The following is a 21,561-nucleotide window of genomic DNA, read 5'->3' on the forward strand; positions in this document are numbered from 1 at the left end:
GGAGAAATCTGCTTCCCCACCATGGACTGAGGAGAGCCTGGGCTGAATCCACTTTGTGTGTTCTAGTACTGGATACAGTAAGAGATTGTGTTGTTGAACAGATACAAGAATGCAGCCTGTAGGGATGGGCATAGTAGCCTCATTTGTGTTAATGTTACATGTTATTTCTTATTTAGAAACCAACTCACCTGGTGGACACAGTTTATTTAACAAAAGTCATAGAGGACTTAGCGTATGCCATATGCTGTTCTAACAGTTTAACAAATAACTGACTCATTCAATGTTCACAGTAGCCATCTGAGGGAGGTACTTTTATGATTCCTATAATATCAATGGGGAAACCAAGGCACATTAATTAACTTGCCCGAAGTCCTATAGTTAATAAGTGGTACGGTCTGCATTTGAACCTGATTACTCTGGTTCCAGAACCTGTCCTCTTAATTCTCTGCCTCTCTCTCTTATGCTATTGCTTGGAGTAATTAGAAATTGAATAACTAAATTAAGCATACATACGTTCATGGAAAACCATGCATACGAGATGGATTAAAAAAGTTTGAGGTGTAATTCTTCCCTTTGTCAGTCGTTATTTATAACCTTTCCTATGATGGATACGCAGTTCTCGATGGATCCTTTGAAGCTTTGATAACGAGGTTCTACTCAATGGAAACTAGGCAGTTATGAAAGTATATAATATTAATGCATTTATCGAGTGTTATTCCTTTGACTTTTAACATCTTCCTTTTAAAATGTTAAACATTTGATGGTTTCTGTGGGAGAAAAAGAGGTCAGATTTCCGGGGAGAGCTGCATTTGGTTAGATGCTGAGCGTGTGTCAAGCTAAGGAGGTAGTATGACATCTTTTTTAGAGTCTAGTCACAATTAAATGCCATTTTATTTTGGATTTTGGGATCTGTGCCAGCTTCCAGCTTGTCAGAGCTGAGAAGACTCAAATCAAGTCCAGGCCTATTTCTACAGCAAACTGGGATTCTGGCTTCTTGCCTGTGGATTCATTCAGTATATCCCATCTGGCTTTTGATGTTCTGCAAGTTTGGAGCAGTTTGTTTCAGGAAGCCGAGCAGCCTGGGGTCCTCTTGCCTCCAGAATGAGCCTCTCGGCTTGCCTCTTCTCCAGGACTTAGTGTCCGCTTACCTGTTGACAAAGCAGCCGGCTGGAGGTGTCAGCCAGGTCTTCCTTCCTTTTAGAGCTCAGGACCCACGGCGTCCCTCCTAGTTTCTCCATGCCCTGTGCCCTTCAGTTTAATTCAGTCACAGCCTGTTTGAATAACTTAAGAGTATTTAATTTCTGTGCATGTTTGTGTCTTGGTGAGGCTCTACCAGGCTGCTTGTAGTGACCTAGCAGGAACTATACCGTCCTCAGTTACAGTGGTGCCCCACGCACACTTTTATAAGGGACAGTTTGGGGGTGATCTGTGTGGAAGTCTCCAGCCGGTCAGGCTTGACTCTTTTGTGCTGTCGGCAGGACAGACCTGGCTGATGTGCAGCCTGCTTTTTTTCTTCCCTCCTCTTCCCTCCTTTCTGGGCTGTCCCAAAGCCATGAGAGGTGCAGGAAAATGTCTCCTGTCTTATGCACAGCAGACTCGTCCCTGACCCTGCTCCGGAGCCTGGGAAGAAGGGGAAGTGTGCCGGAGGCAGGCGTTTAGGTGGTTGGTTGTAAAATGATTTCGCACAGCCTTGTAACTTTTGTTGGCAGGCTTATGCTTGACTGGCAGGGAGAAGCTGTTCTTATATGTGTTCTTACATTAAGAGAGAACTAAGAGTTTTGTCTCTTCTTCAAACGTACTTATCAAAGTGTTCATTCTGTAATCACACCGACGCCCGGGGAGCACCCTTCTGTGCAAGGCACGGGGGTGGAGGGCTTGGAGTCCAGCAGGAAACACAACAGGCTCCGTCCCAGGGTCCCACTCCAGCTTGAGGAGCAGGAACTGGACCCCTTGGCGTGCCTCTTTCTCTCAGTGCTGTTTTCCCCACCAAAGGGGAGAGGTTTTTCATTCACCCATAAAACATGGGTGAATTGTTTTTCTAAACGGGGAGATTCTTTGGAATTAAAAAAAGTGTGATGATAGGAACGAAAGGAATGGGCAGGCTTGTTAGAAAAGAGACTCCCTTTGCTGTGCATGGAGATCTCAGCTCCATTCCTTTGCATCCCGCCCACTCCCCTGTGAGTTACATGTACCTTTCAGCCCTGTGATGTGCTCACTCAGGCCCAGGAGCAGATGGATCTGCAGCTTCTACCTGAGACATCGTGAGAACCACCTGGAAGTGGCCCTTGAATTTCTTTCTGTATGAAGGCCACTTTCCTCTCGGGCGCCTCACCTGTAAGTAACAAGCGTTCCACCTTCCTTTATAGACTGTTGCTGAAAGCATGGCTTGGAACAAGACCGTGCAGGTGCAAACAAATCATAGTTGGGAAAGAAGCTCGCCGCGTCTCTTGCCTCCGCGGCTTATGAAATCCCTGTTTCGATAATGGGGCCGGCGTGGATGAGCCAGCACGGCAGACGGAGTTGGCCGGAGTGACTCACTTCCCTCTTGCTTTCCCACTGCGCCACCCGGCACCCCAGCCTTACTCTTTTCAGCTCCCGAGTTTGGCCTTATCTGGCTACAAACTTCACTTTTCTGAAAGTTTTGAGGGGGAGCAGGGGTGCTTAGATCAGTGCCATAAATAAAAACCTCTGTGTTTTGTTTTGAGGTGGGTGGCTGCTTTTTGTTTTTAATTCCACAGCCGAGATCAACCAGTCTCTGAACCGGTGCAAAGAAAATGGTGCTGTGTGTCATGTGCTGAGCGTCTGACTTACAGATGCAGACCTCTTCTTTTTTCTTTTATTTTTTATTTTAATTCCAGTATAGTTAACATAGCGGTTTCAGGTGCACAATACCGTGATTGAACAGTTCTGTACACCACTCGGTGCTGTTTCAGCCTCAGCTGGCTCTAGGCTGGCCTGTGCATTGGACGTTCTTATTACAGCGGAGCAGAGGAAACTTAAATAACTTGTGTTATTTTCCTCAACGAAAATTTAAACTATGGGAATATTATCTCTGAGTGTTTTAAAATAAAACTTACTTTAGCCACCACTGTTTGAGCATTATGTCACAAATAAAAAACAAGATTAACATCAAAAGGAGTCAGTTTTCATTCAGTTGTGCAGCACTGTAGGCTGTGAAACTTAATATTATTTTGACTCGTGCAGTAATTGTAGAATGACAGGGAAATGGATTAAGTTTAAATACAAGTGCACACAGCAGCTACACACAGACCGTCAAATGCAAGGCAAGGTCATTGGCCAGAGTGAGGGCCCTGGCTCTTCAGATTAGGATTTTATAAATAAAACTTCCCTTTAGACTGTAGTTTACTACTTTTTTCAAGTGTGTGCGTAGACAAAGAGGCACAAATACTGTCGCACCTCACCTTGAAAAGTTGCTCAACTGGTTTGCACACCCATCGGCTCACAGTGCATTCTGAATTTCTGTGCTTCTCATCTTTCTTTTTCTGGAAAAGATTTTGCTTGTCGTTGGTGTGAAGCTTGAAATGCTCCCCCCCCAACACACCCCCCCTGGTTCTCGGGTTTATAACACTTTAATGGTCCCAGATTGTATAGCCTGCTTTTATGCCCCTTTTCTTTTCCTTGAATAAATCAGGTTCATGTTGCAGATGATATTTGTTTGAGAAAAGTGTGAAAGAAGGGGCACCTGTGAAAACCACCGATTGTCCCAGCACCCCAGACACTTTCGAATTAAAGCAGAAAATGTCAATTAACGCCTCCAGTTACTACCTTATTTCTTGAACGTTTAAAGCCACTGAGAAGGTGGTGGTGCACTGGCTTCAAGTTTTAAGGTAATTACTTGCTGCTCCGAGCATCGGTATCTGGTGACCTAATTCTGTATAAAGCTGACACGCTGTAGCTACGCCCCACTCTCTCTCTGGTTTCAGAGAAAGTTCGTGCAGAATCTTGTTCTGATGGGAAAGTGCAAAAGGGGGCAGTAAAGTGCTATCCACAAAAAGGAAACTTTTCCCAAGTATTTCTCAGGGTCTCGATATTGCCTGTGTCTGTTGTGGGCCCTGCTTTTATTTATTCCCTTTCTAACAAACTCTTCTGTTTGGGGCATTTAGAGAGAGACAATCTTATTAAGCCGTGGCAGCAGTGTAGTATTCAGCGGAAGTAATACCGGAGGAGTATCCCGCCTGGTTATGAAATTCACATGCGAATTTAAGTCCTGCTTCTGCAGTATTTCTGTTCCCCAGTGCACAGGGTGTTTCTGAAAGGAATCTTGGGCTTCTGTGTTCATGCTCTTCTAGCCCCCCAGAGATGTGGAAGGCACCCAGTGCATGGTGAGGTTCAGGGTCATGGGTCTGGGCTTATCCAGAGCAACCTGCATCTTTTGTCAGGAGGTGACCAGAAAGCCCAACCAGCTGCAGAGTGCTCCTCCTTCAGAATTTTGGACTGACTAATTTACAATTGGACTGTTCCTCTTCCCTGAAGCCTTTGAAATTTAATTAAAGTAAAACAGAAGCGTTTTATGGGAAAAGTGCATGTTTTCCAAAATGTAGTAAACTCAAAGTGTATGTAATATAGAACTCTGGCCTGCAAATAAACCTATTCTGTGATAGGACATGATTTTGGGTGCCAACTGCTAGGGTGAACCTCCTCCTAAAGCCAGCATTCAGATCCCCTGAAATGTTAGCCAACTTCCAGATTTTTCCAGTGCAGTGATTAAGCCTAAACTGTATCCATCCTGTATTTTTCATTTATTTTACTAGGGTTTTGTGGACTCAGAAGCTGATTTGTTACGTAGGCCACAGTTCCAACCATAATAACTTTAGTTATTTCTAAGGAAACGCATCAAAGAAGTTAAAACGTCTACAGGTTTTAAATATTTTAAGTGCTGGTTTTTAAAACCAGAATTATGAAAGATGGCTCAGGAACATGATATCATTTGTTCTTTGAAACTGTGCAGTGAAAATGATGTTCCATCTGATCACAGAAGCATTTAATGTTTATCGTAAAAAATTCTGAAAAACATGGAAAGCAAAAAATCACGCTGGGTCCACCACCCAGTATCTCAAAGCTGTCTCAGGTAACAGCCCCAAGTTTGATCATCTGCGTATGTTTTCTGTGTTTTCAGAATAAGCAGAATCACTTGCCACACATTGTGTTTCTGTGTATGTTTTCAATTGAAATTAGCCATGTACTTACAATAATCATATACTCCGATGTAACTTGGAAAGGAAAAATAAAAACAATCCTCAGTGAAAAAAGTAGCACCTATGCATTTACGAATCTTATTTTGCTCCACAGTGTGCTCCAGAGGTAGAATACCATGTGTGGGTCCCCTGTCCCCCAGTTTACATAGTGGCCGGATTGGCACTGGTCCTGTTAATGAGCACCAGGGTCCCGTTCTCAGGTGGATGATACCTGCCATCAGTATGCAGAAATACTAGATATTTAAATTGATTTTGATGTACCTAGTAGTAAATGGAAACGGCTCTGGATCTGAGCTGACACTTTTTAACTTAGGAGCACTGTCATCGTGTCTGGTTAAAGGGGGTTTGCCTGACCCGGTCATTTGTTTAGACACAGACATTGATCATTCCTGTCTGTGTCTTCTGATCTCTTATTCTCTGTCACCTTGCTACTTTGCATTCGGGTGCCGCTTACTCTTGTGTATATGGTGGTCTGGCATATCCTTCAACCATGTACCTCCATGTATTCCTTCCCTCGGGAGAACCAGGCCTCCTGTTTTTCCGTGTATGTTTTCACAGACTCTCTCAGCATCAGGAAGCCCCTCAGCGATTTGGCCTTTCTTCTAGGCTAATTTTGGACAACTTTGAAGAAAAGCATGAGAAGTCACTGAATGTTTGTCCTGAGGTGTAGGTGTCCCAATCAGGGACAAATGCAGGAGCGGGTAGGGGAGAAAATGGGCCATTTGTGGTGGGGTTGGGAGTGCAGCTATGGGTCCCCCTACACAGCGATCCCTAAACTAATCTCAGCTACCGGCTTCCCGTGGGCCCTCCTCCTCCGTCTGGCCAGCGTGAGAAGTTGATGGGGCACCCACTGCCCCCATCTGATTTCTGAAGCACCCCCAAGACCTGGTAATGCAATACTAGTCAACAGAGGAATCCAGACCTCGGATCACACGTGTGATGTTCTGGTCTGTCAGAGAGAATTGCGTGTTGTGACCCCTGAGCTCTTAAGTAGCTGGTTTGTGCTTTAAATGCATTGTGCTAGGGTTTTTTTGTTTGTTTGTTTTTTGTTTTGTTTTGTTTTTTAAAGCATGGATTCCTAGTGTGGATTAAAACATTACAGAATATCATGTCGCATAAGGACTGTATTATAAATAGTTTCTACAATAATGAATATGAAGTTGAAATGTCTAATTTAGATTATTAGAGATCTAATTTAGATTACTAAATATTAATGTCTAATTTAGGTTATTAGATTGATTCAGAGTATTCCCTGTGGGAAGTAGTAGAGTCTGGTGTGGTGAATAACTTTTTTTTAAAAACTTGGATTACATTTGATAGGTAATCAGAAGATAAAAACTTTCTGGTATCCGATCATTTCATTTCAGGCAGGTTAACTGTTTTATTCTGTATTGTCTCCATATTTGACTCAGAGTCATCACATCTATTGTCTTGCTTGGAAGTGACTCATTGGGGAAAACCATAGGAGTTGCCTGTTTGTGCTCAGCAGGCACCCTCTCTTACCATTCTTGGGGGCGGGGGGGGGGGCTGCAGTGAGCAGCACAGACCCAGCCCTGACTTCGAGGAAGCAGCCCTGAGCCAAGGTCTCCTGATGGAAAGGAGGGTATGATTCTCCCTCCCAGGACGGCAGCAGGTGACTGCTCTGCCCTTCAGGAGCCTGGCTCAGAAAGGAAAGTGGCCTGGCTTTGTTCTCTGTCCTCTATAGGACATGAAGCACTGTAGGCCTTCTTTGGTTTTTGTTTTGGATTAGACACCAGCAGACTTTATGAAATGATGCCTATCACTACTCTTTGTTTGGGTAGAGTTCACAAAAACAACCTCACCTGTGTGGTATGGGTTGTAATTCTGTGCTCCTTTTGGTTAGAAGATAAATGTTATTTCATCACATGGAAAGAAATCTGTATCTGACTTCCACCGTGGATAGCCAGGTTAGAAATTTAAAATGAGCCACTGGTTACCACCGTAATTCTCCCTCTGTGTTTTTTGGGTTTTTTGTTTGTTTTTTTGTTTTTGAATACCTCCTAAGTCAAAACAGGATTAAGTAAATTACTAAATATTACAAAATATTCAGGACATCGTTCTACTGTGTAGTCTGACTTATTAAGGTCTCTCAGTAATCTTGAGGTAATAAAATCCCAATGTAAAGGACCTAGCTTCAAAAACAGGATTTTGTCTGTGTTTTTAAGTCTGTGGTTACTGACTTGCTTTTAACATACGGGACGCAGTGCTTTCCAATCGAAAGTGGTGTTATTAAGAAATTCACCATTTTATTTTCATTTACATTTTGGATTCTCATAAATTGTCAGGAGACCATCCGTAGTACTATAATTAAAACACAGATTTCACATAGTTGGCCAGTTTCTTCCTCACCTATTGGTTCTCAGCCTCCTGGGGCAAGGTGGGGTTACCAGATAGCCACCTTTGTGAGCCGTGGTCTCAGGTGACTGCTTCTGGAGCAGCCTCCGCTGTAGGCACATGCCTGGCGTGGAATTAGACTCCCCGGGACGACTGCAAGCCTGCATGGCCATTCACTTCCTCTTCGTTTTCCTTAACTTCGTGGCTTATCTATGCAAAGCTCAATTTAGAAAAAAATTGCATTTCACAAAACCAGATTTATGCTCTAATGTGATGCAGTGAGAACTGAAAAGTGTGCAAAGAAAGGGGGCTTTTCCTGTCGTGTCTCCTGTTTGGCACAGCGGGGCTTCATCTGTTTTGCATGTTACGTACGTGTGCAGTGATTAAATCAAGACAATGTGGTGGAAGGGGCTTCGATCAGTGCTTAGCTGAGAGTAAGTTCTCAAAAGCAGCCTTGTGTTTGTTAGTGGTTCTGGAGGGGCTAACTGCCTGGCATTTTAGATAGGAAGGGATTGTGGAAGACTGCTGTACTCCCAGGTCCTTCCAGAGAGAATGGGTCAAAAGCTCTGTCTGCACTGCTCCTTGCTCTCCAGAGACACCCATCATGCCTAGAATGATGTCTTAGAAATCTCATCCCTGCTCCCCCAGCACACCCCTGTCTTCCCACCACTAGGTGGTCCTGTCTACAGAATTCGTCCATGCCTATCATCTGCAAATAGTCTATGGCACATAATTTGACTTAAATTTATTTGTGTATATCTTCCCTTCCATTTGTTCTTTCATATTTTTTCAATGAGTACATTATTTATTGAGCATTTACCGTATGTCAGCCCTTGGGCATTCAGCATTGAACCAGACACATGGGATCTGCCTGCCCTCAGGGAGCTAGACAGTACACTTCTGACCCCGAGCACTTTACGCTTCTGTCACTCAGAGCATCTGCCACAAAATAGCTTTGTTTTACTTGTTATACTCGCTTGACTCTCTTTTTGCTCTCATGTTGCCTTAGAAACAGGGTTCCTGGGGAGCAAAGGGGTTTTTGGGGCTTGACTGTGCACAATGGTAATGTAGGCAAGAAATCCATGATTCAGGCTCTCAGCTCAGCCACACTCTTTATCCGCTGAGAAACTATAATCTCATCAATTGAATGGTGTGCTAACCAGTTTATATATGCGTGTTTGTTTATATATATTATATATTTTTATATGCATTATATATAAATCATTGTATATATGTAAACCAGGTTATATATAAATATGTATATATATATCTTGTGTGTGTGTATACATATATATGCTTAAGTAAACTTTTAAAGCACTCAAGTGCTGGGTCTTTTTTTAAGGAATTCTTGAAACAATTATTTTTTCAGGGAAAAGGATCAAATCCTTGCCTTACTCTTTGCCAAAATGTATTCTGAAAAGTAAACAGACACTTTTTGAGGCATTTGGAATAGTGGGTTTCATCGGGATTTACTTTTTATGAGCATATCAAATATGCTTATTGAAATTCGAGATTTCTCCTCTTCCCTTTCATTTTGCTAAGCCATCCCATGGCTTACCCTCCCCATCCATCACTCCCCATCCCTGACAGTTACCACTTTTTACATGATTTGTGCCTTCTGAAAGTACAGTCTAAAACATGGCGGTCCTCCTAGCCAGACTGGCCCATGTGCGGAAGGTTCCTGACCTCAGCCCTTTCAGCGTGGCAGCAGAAGCTGTTACTCAGATTTGGTGAGTGAGGAGACGGTCACAAGCAGTTGTTTACATGGCGGGCTGGAAATCTCCCGTGATCCTTTGGTTAAGCGGTCAGGCGGCGGGGGGCGGACAAGACAAAAACCCTTTCATGAAGGAAACAGGATCTAGGGAGCATTTTGAATGAAGAAAGAGCTTAGTGAGCCAGACACACGGGGTGTGATGTGGGAGAGTTCTGAGATACGCAGACATCGTATGCGGCTGAGAGGGAGTGGGGCAGGTCCGATGCATTCCCTTAAGGAAATTGACTGGATGCACAAGAAAATGGGTCCATCTGGCAGCTAAGGATCCTGATCTCTAGTGCCTGGGCAAGCCCCTGGAGAAATGGTCCAAAGTAAAAGTTGGTGGGTGTGAAGACCAGAGCTTTGAGAGGAGGCAGACACAGGCCTGCAGGCTGCAGACCTCAGCTGTGGTTTAGGAGCACCTCTAACACAGCTAATGCGTGCTGCTCACTCTGTACCAGCTCCCAAAGGAGCAGATTTAGGATCGAAAATGTGTGGCATGGGGTGGGCCCCCCAGGCAGGAATTGTCCTCTGGTTCTTGGAGGCAGAGAAGATTTCCTGAGAAGGTCAAAGAATAAAACATGAGGAAAAGGTTGTGTTAGGAAGGTGAGCAGTGTAATGGTCACCACACTTCCTTCATACAGACCGCCAGGCATCCTGCCCCCACTTCTCAACCCAAAGGACACACAGAATTACTGTGAGGGGCAGGAGTGAAGGCGACAAAGCTTCATCCACAGACATTCTGATTCAGCCCTTCAGTCCATTCCCCAGAACCCAGAGTTGTGTTTTACCTGCAAGAAAGACAGAATTGCCTACAGAGACTACACTGGCACTCGGGAGGTGGAGGCTGGGAGTTGAATTTTCAAAGCATCTCCCCAGAAAATTGTATATATGGCCAAGAAAGTCACAGAGAGGCTCTCACTAGTGGCGTTCTTCATTTGTCAAAAGTTTTAGAAAAGACTTCAAGGGTGCACACTTGACTGAAATTTGTCAGTTACAAAAAAAAAAAAAAAAAATTCATTTTGAGAAAGATTTTGTTAAATGATTCTTGTTCACTTTTCTTTCCTTCCCTTCTTTCTTTCTTTCTGTCTGTCAGTGAAATGTCTTATGTCCTTGCTAAAGGAGGTCAAGGAAAAAAAGCGGGGGGACCACACTCTGGGATTATAAATGACACATTCCCAAAGAAGAAGACAAACCACTGTGCAGCATGCATTTTTCCTGCCATAAAGAGTATTGGTTTTTAATATAAATCTATAGTATAATTTGTTATGTTCTCTGATGGTTCATAACAACCTCCTGCACTTTTCAGAAAATTAATACCATTCATTAGCATAAATCATAACCCGTTTCCTCAGTCTGTGCTTGAAATTGGGGGTGCCCCATCATCCAGGAGCTCGCTTGCTCTCTCTCAGTGAATTATGACCCATTAATTGTCATGGCTGGTGGGCTTCCCTGGTTAAATAAAGGATTGGATTGGAAGAATTCAGATGTGATGCTTTGTTCTTGGGCTTTAATATTTTAATGAGCCTGCAGGCTTGGCTGCTTACCGAGGGAGGAACGAGATGGGGTTTCTGAGTGTGCTGTTAGTGTTAGCACTTGTAGATGGATGTTCATTAGAAAGCTCTTGTTTCAGTTTCTCAGAGAAACTCCCCATTAAGAAAGATCTTTCAGCAGCATGGCAAGCAAGAAGGAGAAAAGAGAGGAGGGAAGCTTTTAGCTGTAAGCATTAAGGGGATATTGTATCAGTCCTCTTAGTTCTAAAGATTTGCTTCTAAGAATTAATTGGAGCAAATACATCTCAAGGCAGAAAAAATGGTTTGTGGAGCAGGGACAGTAGTTGCTGTCCTTGCACTATGGGGACTCTTCATCTTGCAGCTGAATCAATACGACAGGGAATTATTTCTGGTTATCTTTTATGGGTTTGTAAGACATTTCTTTTGTTCAGTGTAATAAAAAACCCATTGTCTGATCAGTGACTGACTAATTATGATAAGTAATTTGAAACATTCTTGATGAAACTTGCCTGTTAATTAACATCAACAGCAAATGGAAACTAAGAGGACAACAAAGTATTAGCGCACCCACTCTTCTCTGGAATTGACGCCATATTTCTATGGCATGCCCAATAAACCAAAGCTGCCGATGGTTAAAAAAAAAATAACAAACAGGTGTGAAGGTCTGACTCACCACCTAGGAAAAGTTATTGTGAAGTTATACAAAGGAGTACTGAAATATTACAAGTGAGGGGGTGGTAGAATGGAGTGTCAGGAGGTTGACTGATCCTGTTGCATAGAGTAAGGAGAGTGGTTTCTTTCTTTCTTTTTTTTTCTTTTTTCTTTAAAGCTTAATTCCTAAATACATTCATCCCATGCTGATCTGAACTAAGATACTTTTGACAAATACAAATGTGGATTTATATAGTTGTACTTTGGAATTATTGACATTGGCTATATTGTAATTATCATTGATATTGTTAATTTTTATCAACTCAATGGCTTTTTTTTTTTATTTTATGCTTTTTAGATTTCTACCTGGACAAGGACTGGTACTATACCCACAGATAGGAGACAAATTGGATATTATTTGCCCCAAAGTGGACTCTAAAACTGTTGGCCAGTATGAATATTATAAAGTTTATATGGTTGATAAAGACCAAGCAGACCGATGCACTATTAAGAAGGAAAATACCCCTCTTCTCAACTGTGCCAGACCAGACCAAGATGTAAAATTCACTATCAAGTTTCAAGAGTTCAGCCCTAACCTCTGGGGTCTAGAATTTCAGAAGAACAGAGATTATTACATTATATGTAAGTATAATTTTATTCATTTATCTTATAGAAATTAGAATAAGCTAAATAGGTTTGTATCAATTTTTTAAATTATTACTGTGGCAAATAATTTGGTGAGAGTCTTTGCTGAAAATTGTCCATTTTTTTTTAAGAAACCTTAATTGAATGAGGGACCCTGTACCAATAGTACTCGATAATATAAATACCCAAAGAGGAAAAAGCCTCCTAGAGTTTTTATAGTATTGAAATAAGTGGATATTTATGAATATACTCAGCATCTCTACTGACAGAAACATTTTTAAGGACCATTGGTGAGATCTCATAGGTAAATCTTGTGCGATGACTTCTCTCTTCATCCATCCATCTATCCATCCATCCATATGTTCACTCACGCATTTAGTAATTTAGTATTTACTCTATGCCAGAAACTGTAAGTGCTAGGGATTCAACAGTGAACAAAGTGGTGTAATGGTACCCTTTCCTTGTGGAGCATATAGATTCAGAGGATGGGGGGGTGTTACAGGCAATCCCAAATTACACATTGACGTGTTAAAACCAGATTTAGAAGAATAAGACCGAAAACCTGGATTTGTTCAGTGAATTACCTTTTTCTTCCGTCTTCATAATAATATGACACATTGTTGCAGGAAGTAGGTACTAGATATCCTTCGGGTCATATCTGAGTTACTGCTCCCTTCAGAAGGCTGTGAAGGCAGAGGGTGCTCGCATCCAAGCACATGCCCATTAGGAGCAAACAGTATGTGGGCACAAAGGTAGGATTGTTCCAGGCCCAGGGTTTTGTCAGAGTGCAGTCTGGGTGATTACATCACTCAAGCAATGAAATATTTTTTCTTAGTTCCTTTGGTGTAAAACTATGCCCATAACTGGGCTGGAGTGTGCACGTGTTTGTTACCACGGGCTTCGGTTCGTCAGCAAATGCAGAACTGCTCTCTCCTGGTGATCCAGTCCTATCTCTTGGTGATCCATGCAAATGGCTCTCCCATCTCTTGGTGATCCATGGAAATGGCTTTCTCAGCCTTCTGGCCGCTTTTGAGAGTGCAAAGTCAGGAATTCACAGAATACTTAGTACTCAATTATACACTGTTTTTTACTACATTAGTCATTAAAACAAAGATGGTCATAGCTGTCTAATTATCTTGTCCTTGCTGCATACCTGAAACACCAGGGACTGAAAACCTGTTTTGAAGCCAACTCGACACAGAGTAGCTTCGCAAGAGTCAGTACCGCAGAGAAAGGGAAAGTGGTAAATTGTAGATTTAAAGGACTAATTATCATAAAACAAAAATAAAAGCATTCTGAGGAATGAAACAAGGAGGCAGGGTGGTAAAGGAGACAAAATGATAGAGAAATCTTTGAAAATAGAGAATAGTTATTAGGTGAAATCAGTGGAGCTATCGGAAGCCTAGTGGTTTGCTTATTTATTTATTTTAAAGACCTTTTAAGCAAGACTGTTTGCCAAGGACACTAACGTGTAGCGCAGGGACCTGATGAATTCCCACGGAGGGCTGTGCCCCCCTGGGTAGGTGGGGGAGAGCACGCACAGTGCCTGAGGGGGCGCTCTAGAGCACCTACTGCACCTGCCATGCTCAGTCTGTCCCTAGAGCCATGTGTACCGCCCAAGTCCACGAGCCGGTTCCTCCCTGGAGATAAGCCACCAGACCCAGATTCTGTCCTCTTATTTTCATTTATGACTTCACTTCATGAAGATGGCTTTCTGCAATCTGCGTCCCCCCTGAGTGCAAGCGGGGCTTCAGGAAGCATGGTGGGTTGAGCCTGCGGTCTGAGGTAGGATGCAGGAATGCAAACGCTCTGCACTTGATAGCAACACCTTTGTGTGTAACAGAGTGAGCATTTAGCAACTACATGGCATCCATACGTGACAGGTGTGTATTTAGAAGCACGATTTAATTTATAGTTATAATATTAATCTATACAGTAATGGCATCTCTTAAAAAAAAAACTCATTATTGGGCGCCTGGGTGGCTCAGTCGTTAAGCGTCTGCCTTCGGCTCAGGTCATGATTCCAGGTCCTGGGATCAAGCCCCGCATCAGGCTCCCTGCTCCGCGGGGAGCCTGCTTCTCTCTCTCCCACTCCCCCTGCTTGTGTTCCCCCTCTCACTGTGTCTCTCTCTGTCAAATAAATAAATAAAAATCTTAAAAAAAAAAAAACTCATTATTAGTTTCAGTAACAGGTAGCCAAGCTCCCTTGGCCTCCAGAACTCGCCTCAGAGTGGCGATTACTGTGTAAAACCTCGTGGTAGCCTGGGATAAAAGACTCTTTCTTAAAATAGAGCTAAGGGTTTCGAGTGTGAAGCAGTGGGAGGCTGTTGGAACGCTGCTGGCCAGGTGAGTGACCAGGGCTCCGAGGCTGGCCAGGAACCAGGGACACTGTCACCAGACCCCTGAGCAATTCTGTCGCGTCACAGACATGGGAAGATGCTGCAGAAACCTTGGAAAAGCCAGAAGCTCATTCCTCACGCCCGCCCCCAGCCAGCAGCGCTCATTGATAGACAGCTTTCCCTCGAAAGGAGGAGACAGATGAGCAGAACACATTTTAAAATAGTTTAAAAAGTGAATGCTGACCTTCCATCCTTGCTTCTTTGAGAATTCCAAGATTTTTAAAAGTCGCCGATTTCCACATCACATGATCACTCACATATACCCCAGAGTCACACTTGACTTGAAAGAGTATCATTCAAGATGGCGTAATGGAGAGCACTCAGATTCACTAATGTATTTGGAACACCTCAGGTCCTCAGTTCACTTTGAGACCGTTAATAATGTTGGGTTGGGAGATGCGGCCGTACGACATGTATCCAGCTCCGAATCTCCATTGTCTAAGCACCTTCAGCGCTAAGAGTATGGGTATCAACATCGTCATCACTGTGTGCTGGTTCCTTGTCACGGGCAGGAACCAGAGAAGTGATGGTGTGGAGTAGTGCTACCCCCAAGGGGAACAGTCCAGTTTGTCAGCGGACGGCCCAGGTGTTGGATAATTCCCCAGGTAAACTGATTCCAGGAGCACTGGGCTAGCAGCCCGGAGACCTCAGGTCTAGTCCTGTTACCTGTGCTTAAGGAGAAAGTCACTTTATCTCTTTGAATTTTGACTTCTGGAAAGTTCTTTTATCGTTGTTGTTATGGCCAGTGATGGAGGTCTGCAGTTCCAAACCATTTCATGGTTGGATATATACATCCCGTGTAGGATGTCTGGTTTATGTGTCTCTTCTCCAATTGAAATGGGTGGGATCTGCTATGAATTCTCCAAAGACATTTAATTTGATTTATAGTGTTACCAGATTTTTAGAATATAGTCATCGGACTTTGGAGTTTTGGAAGTAAATATTAACTTTTAATTGCAAGTGTATTTTTAAACCTACCCAAGTATCCACTAAATTCCCTTAGGAAATGACATGACAAAATGATACGCTTCCTCATTAGTTCTTCTCATAGATGATTATTTGCTTTGACATGTGGCAAAATGATATATGTGGGTTTTCTTAATGTTTAGAATTGACTTTTTCAAGTGACCTATTTCAGTAATTAGCCTTAGGCCTGATTTGCATCATCAAATCTCCTAATCTCAAATGATCCAAAAGTAGGGATGTTAGTGCCGTTTGGTCTGAAAAAACCCCTCCGTTCTTTACGACATTCAGATTCTTAATTGCCTTAAAAGCATAGTAAGCATTGTATATAACCTATAGTTATGTTTATAGTCTTTAAAATTTTTTAAAGTTTATGAAATAACTATCTGTTCTCAAGTGCCCATTTTCAAGGGAAGCTCTACCTCAGTAAACACTCCAGTTAATAGGAGAGCATTCCTGTGTTCTCAGCCTTCGTCCGTGTTTGTGTCATTGACTTTTCTTGTAGACACTTTCTGTGCGTGGTTTACAATTTCTTTGAGAGACGATCACCCAGTGGTGAATGAGTCAGCAATTTTGGTCTGTCGGCCCTTTGCAACATCCAGCCTTATGAAGGTTCTGTAGGTTGGTTATCCAGCCTCAGCATGGAAGCTTGCAAAATACCTACAAAGAAGTTTTCATCACTCTACCAAAATTATGTGAGTCAGAGATGGGTGAAAAATGAGTGCCATTGTGTTGATACTTTTCAGGTGAACAGTGGGCACAGCAGGGCCGTGTGACAGAGGCGGCCATGGGCACGAGGCCCCTCCCAGCGTAGCCTCCTGTAACTTCTACGATGTTTTACCTCAGATCCATAGCCGAGACCTGGACTTGTGGAATGGTCTGAAAGTCATCATTTCTAACAATTGTTTGATTAAAGGTTGTCCTTTTATGTACACCCTGCCGTATGCACAGCGGGCCTTTCCAAGCTGCCCGTCCCTTTCTTGGTCTTGGGAAAGTCTTCCTTGAGGAATAGTCAACGAGTTTGACTGAGTCACGATTTCCTAGGCCATTGGTTTAGTTTTGTAAAGCAATTTTTAAAAAAATCAGACCACGTGAAATTGGAAGCCTCCACAGTCAGCTTTGCTTTGCTGTTTCTTAGGCATAAACTTCACTTCTGAGCAAAATCGCAAAATAAATTTTAAAATGCTTGCATGCAAATATAACAAAACACTATTCTTCAAGAATCAAAACAGAGGAACAACAGATTCCATTTCCTGCATTTTTGTTAAATATATATGTATATACGTATATATTTTACTTAGGTGTGTTTTCCTTTTGGGTTTGTTTTCCTTTTGTGTTTCCGATTTACTTATTTTAGGAAGTAGGTATGGCAACTGGCATGAAATACACTGGATGTACCCTAACCTCTCCTCAGCAAAATAGTTGTGGGAGCTTTTGAATATCCTTTGACATGTAGATTTCTTTTCAGATATATAAGAATGTGTGGCCTGTGTAATGATTATGGGTTTTCTGTCATGAATTAATATATATGCTACATTTCCCTTAAGTTTAGTGATAGGATGGTATCAGCCTGTCACTTCTGTCTCTGACTTCGGGGTGAGGATTTATGTTTTAGACCTTGTATAGAATTGCCGAATTCCAGCATTTTAAACACATTTTTATTTCTAACCTACAACTGTCATCTTTGTAATGGAATGTCCATCAGATTCTTGGGTGTCTGGAGGATTATCTACACACACCAATTGGGGCGACAGATGAGCATGGTAGGTGGGAGTCTGGAGTCAGACAGACCAGGGTTCTTGAATGCCCTTCAACAAGTAACTTCCCCAGCCTCTGTCTTGAGCTCTTCATCTGTGAACTGGGCATAGTGTCCGCTTTGGAGGTTGATAGAGTTTAAATGGGTGTTACGTGTCAAGTGCTCATTTCCAAGGTTGGCTCCTGATGAGTACAACCAAGGGGTCCCCTTGGAGCAGAGCGGGGTGGCGGAAGACTAAGGGCAAAGTGATGCCTTCCTACAAGCTAGCAGGTGGGGAAGATGTACTCACAAAATGTAATGTTTTTGCAAACCATCCCTAAAATGAAACTCCAGAGAGTTTACAGGTTTCAGTAATGCTGCATAACTTAATTGTAAGATCTCTGCTCTTTGTCTTCTTGGAGTGTTATAAAAGTCCTTTTGTCCTTGGGCTTCCTTTACCAAGAAGCATGCATTTATGTATCTTTTTGTTGGTGGAACTGCCGGAGCTTGTTAGCAGATCCTCTCTAAGACCCGAAAGAGACAGACCGGGAGGAGTGTTTTATACATATAATCATTTCCCCACTTGTCATTTCACCAACCTTGCCAGAGCTTTTTCTCAGTTCCCCCGCACACAAAGGAAACACTATTTTTATTGATAATTTCGGCAGCATCCTAATGTAGTATAAATATTCTCCTAAACAAAAAAAAAGGTGTGTCAGGGTCGCCTTGTCACTGAGACTAGCTGGGAAAGAACATTTCATTAGTCTGATAATCAGAAGTGTTGTTTCTATTATTTTTTAACATCATGTGAAATCCTCCTCTGACGGTACTGAAGGCCCTTTCAGAGTGTATCAGTAGGACTCCTAGTTGAATTTCATATGAATAAAGCTTACATTCTTCACACTTAAGTTACGAAGTCTCAGCTTCTGCTGAACTGGAGATTGGACTGAGAAACTTCTGGCTCTGTTCAGCTGGGCAGTAGTGAGAGTCCTGTGAACACTCTTCCTTATTCCCAGAAGTCACTAAGGAAAGAATAAGATGACTGCTTCCTAAAGCAATGGGAAGATGAAGGAGAGGAAAGACTAAAAACCCTATGTACAAAATAAGAGCAAAGCAAGAGCAGGTGAGAAATGAAGATTACTTGGAAAAAAAAGGAATTCTTTACAGATTGCCCAGAGTAAAACTGCCTTTACAATTTCATAAAATACATGTCAATATCTCTAGTGCCTGTATTTACTTAGCCTTATAAATAATCGAATAATACTAGAGAAATGAGTGAGACATAGTTTCTTTCTTAATAGCCTTTAAATATTCACCTTGAAGATCAACACTTAAAGCAAAATAAAGCACTTTAAAAAAAAATAGCCAAGAGGCATAGACAGACATAAAAAAGATGACTTTGAGAAAACTTATTTATGTAGTTCTTAAGAGTCACACATTTGTTCCTGAAATTCTGAGATTCCAGGCTAGGTGTTTGATCACTTAAAAAGGGAAGTGTTGGGGCGCCTGGGTGGCTCAGTCGTTAAGCGTCTGCCTTCGGCTCAGGTCATGATCCCAGGGTCCTGGGATCGAGCCCCACATCAGGCTCCCTGCTCGGCGGGAAGCCTGCTTCTCCCTCTCCCACTCCCCCTGCTTGTGTTCGCTCTCTAGCTGTCTCTCTCTCTCTCTGTCAAATAAATAAAATCTTTAAAAAAAAAAAAAAAGGAGTGTCACAGCGTCACATGCTCTGTGTCACTTTGCAGTCTCAAAAACAGGTGGTAGAGAAGTTTTTATCACTCTGAGAACACGAGAACTTAGTCTGAGTAGTTCCTAAGTGGTACATGTACGGTTCACCCTGCCGTGAAACGCAAGAGTCAAGACTCCAGCCAGGGCTAGGGGACCCTCAGACCAGCATCTTCAGCCTGTGACAGTGCCCCTGGGTCAGCAAGCATACGGAGGCATACCTCGTGAGACGAAAGGTGTACATACGTGTCCCGTCCCATGCATGGTGTAGTAAAGGGAGTGTGCATACATGCATGCCTCCCCCACTTCCACAGGGACAATGTAGACACTTACGTGTACACACAGCACATAGGTAGAAGTATGAAGAAGCTCACACAGTTCAGACACCTGATGATCGCTGGGCTTGTCCAAACGTGTGGGGCCCGCGCCCTGTTTTGTATCGTGTAACCTAGAACTGACTTCAGTCGTAGTCCCCAGAGCTGAATTCAGAAAACCCTACAGGAGCAGGCGGGAGGGAGAAAGGGTCAGCGGGGAAGGGGGTTGTATAGCAGCGTGTCAGGTCTTTCACATTTCCTCTTTATCTTTAGATCTTTTCATCAATGCCGTGTCTTATTAAGACATGCTACTGTGCGGTTTTAAAAAGCTATCGAGTCCTTCAAGCCCCTCAACGGAAAGTTGCTAAATAGTAAAATTATCAAAATGTTCCATTTCTCAAATATACAAACTGAGGCAATGAGACTTCACATTTCCTTAGTCAAATACAAGTGCTGCGGTTGAGGTGGATGGATGGATGGGCGGATGGGCGGGCAGCACGGCGGGCACGAGCATTGATGACGTCATAGGGGGGACCCAGGCTGTGTGTTACTAACAAGAGTTCTGCTTTGAAAATGGCTTTTTGCATTAGTGATGTAGCCCGGTTTCATCGTTCCTGAGGTTCAACAAGGAGATGAAGGTATTCTTTGATTGAAGCAAACATGTGGAAAATTGCTCTGGATTCCTAGAGAATAGAACATGTCCCCTGAATGGAATAAGGTTCATGTGTAGGGCACATTCAGACAGGACACTTTATTGGGGTTACCACTGGTCTCTGGATGGTCAGAGCAAATAACATCACGTCCATCTAAACTCTCATGCCGTGGACAGTGGCGCATTTTCTCCTTTGCAGTGTTCTATGCAAAACTGTCAGCAAACATTAATTCAGTCACTAGTGAAGTCTTACCACCCAGAGATGAACTCAGCCTCAGATGGGTATTTTCCACTTCAGTGCTGCAGATGCCCAATTACTGGGCCATTAATATCATTGCATGCGATTAGTGACAGTAGAATGAGCAAGAAGTTATGGGATGGGCGCCCTCCCCGCCATGAACTTTTTACTCCAACCCTTTGCTATCTAGACATTTCCCTATCTCCGCATGGATATTTTAATGATCAAGACTGTTAAAAAGCCAGGAGTGGGCAGTGGATTGTGTGCTAGAAATAATTCACTCTAGCACATGCTTCTTCATGGTTCAGAATGTTTCCATGAGATGATATCACTGTCTCTTGACCGGGAAGCCTCAGTTTTACAAATCTGAACGCTTAAGTAAGGCTAATATAGACAATAGGGAATAACGTTTTATCTTTAGAACTCTTACATCATTCTTGCTGTGATTTTTTTTTTTTTTTTTAACATGAGTTTGGTCATTGTATGGAAGTCATTTAGCCACCTATTTTTAAAACCTAATTCCTTTTAGTAGATTTTGGCCCATATTAAGGTTGACTCTCATGCAGGAAGGTAATTGTGATGAAAAATGAAAACTTTTTTTTATGAGATCTTATTGCAATTTTTTTTTTACCTAATGGAAGATTCCACCTGCATAAATCATCCTAACTTTTAGCCATAAAATCTTAGAAACAAGTGTTTTCCCTCAACAGACTTCCTTAGAAATCAAGACACTAAGGCGTTGCAAGCAATATTTTCAGGGGAAATAGAGGAAACCACTCCGTAATCAGTCTCATGTGGTTAGCGTGCCTCTAGTGAAAGGAAAGAGGAACTGGTCATTTATTGCTAGGACTGTTTGATCTTTCTCAGAAAAATGTCACTGCACTGCTGGAGCCTGGAGGGTAGATCTTTCGTTGACATATAGTCCCTGTGTGTACACGCGCATGCTCACGCACGCACACCCACAGGCACATGCACGCACACACAGTCAACGCTTCTTACCCCATTCTTTTCAGCCTGGTTGTATGTAATCAGTGATCCTTCAGGACTGTTATCAAAGGTAACTATGGCTCTTAGCATCTTTAATGATTGTCACGAACTGCATCTTTGTGTACAGTTCTTGATGGCTGAAAGATTTTATAAGTAAGCAGTGATAGAATTCTTATGCTCTAGATGTGGTGACTGTTACTTTATATTGTTACTGTTTTCTCAGTAGGTTGACCTCCCTCAATGTCCAAGTCTCATGGGATCTATGAAATAGGAGACAGAGTGAATATACTGGCACTTCTGCATAGTATCCTGTTGTCTCCCCCTTCTTTCCCCCAAATTAATATAAAGTGGCAGAGTAATATATGTCGTTAAATCTTCCAGTAAATGCACAAAGACAGTTGACCAGACTGCTTCAAG

The 21,561-nt window shown here is 42.7% G+C and overlaps 1 protein-coding gene across 2 annotated transcripts in view; it reads left to right on the top strand.

Annotated features, from left to right (window-relative positions):
* Positions 1-21,561, top strand: part of EFNB2 (ephrin B2) — a 43,983-nt gene that overhangs the window by 10,423 nt on the left and 11,999 nt on the right. For both annotated transcript variants that reach the window (XM_036064439.2, XM_036064438.2), the window contains exon 2: positions 11,848-12,131. In XM_036064439.2, the coding sequence (XP_035920332.1) occupies positions 11,848-12,131 (284 nt within the window). The remainder of the gene's footprint in view (positions 1-11,847; positions 12,132-21,561) is intronic.

Source organism: Halichoerus grypus, chromosome 4, assembly GCF_964656455.1.
Source record: "Halichoerus grypus chromosome 4, mHalGry1.hap1.1, whole genome shotgun sequence".
Taxonomy (NCBI): domain Eukaryota; kingdom Metazoa; phylum Chordata; class Mammalia; order Carnivora; family Phocidae; genus Halichoerus; species Halichoerus grypus.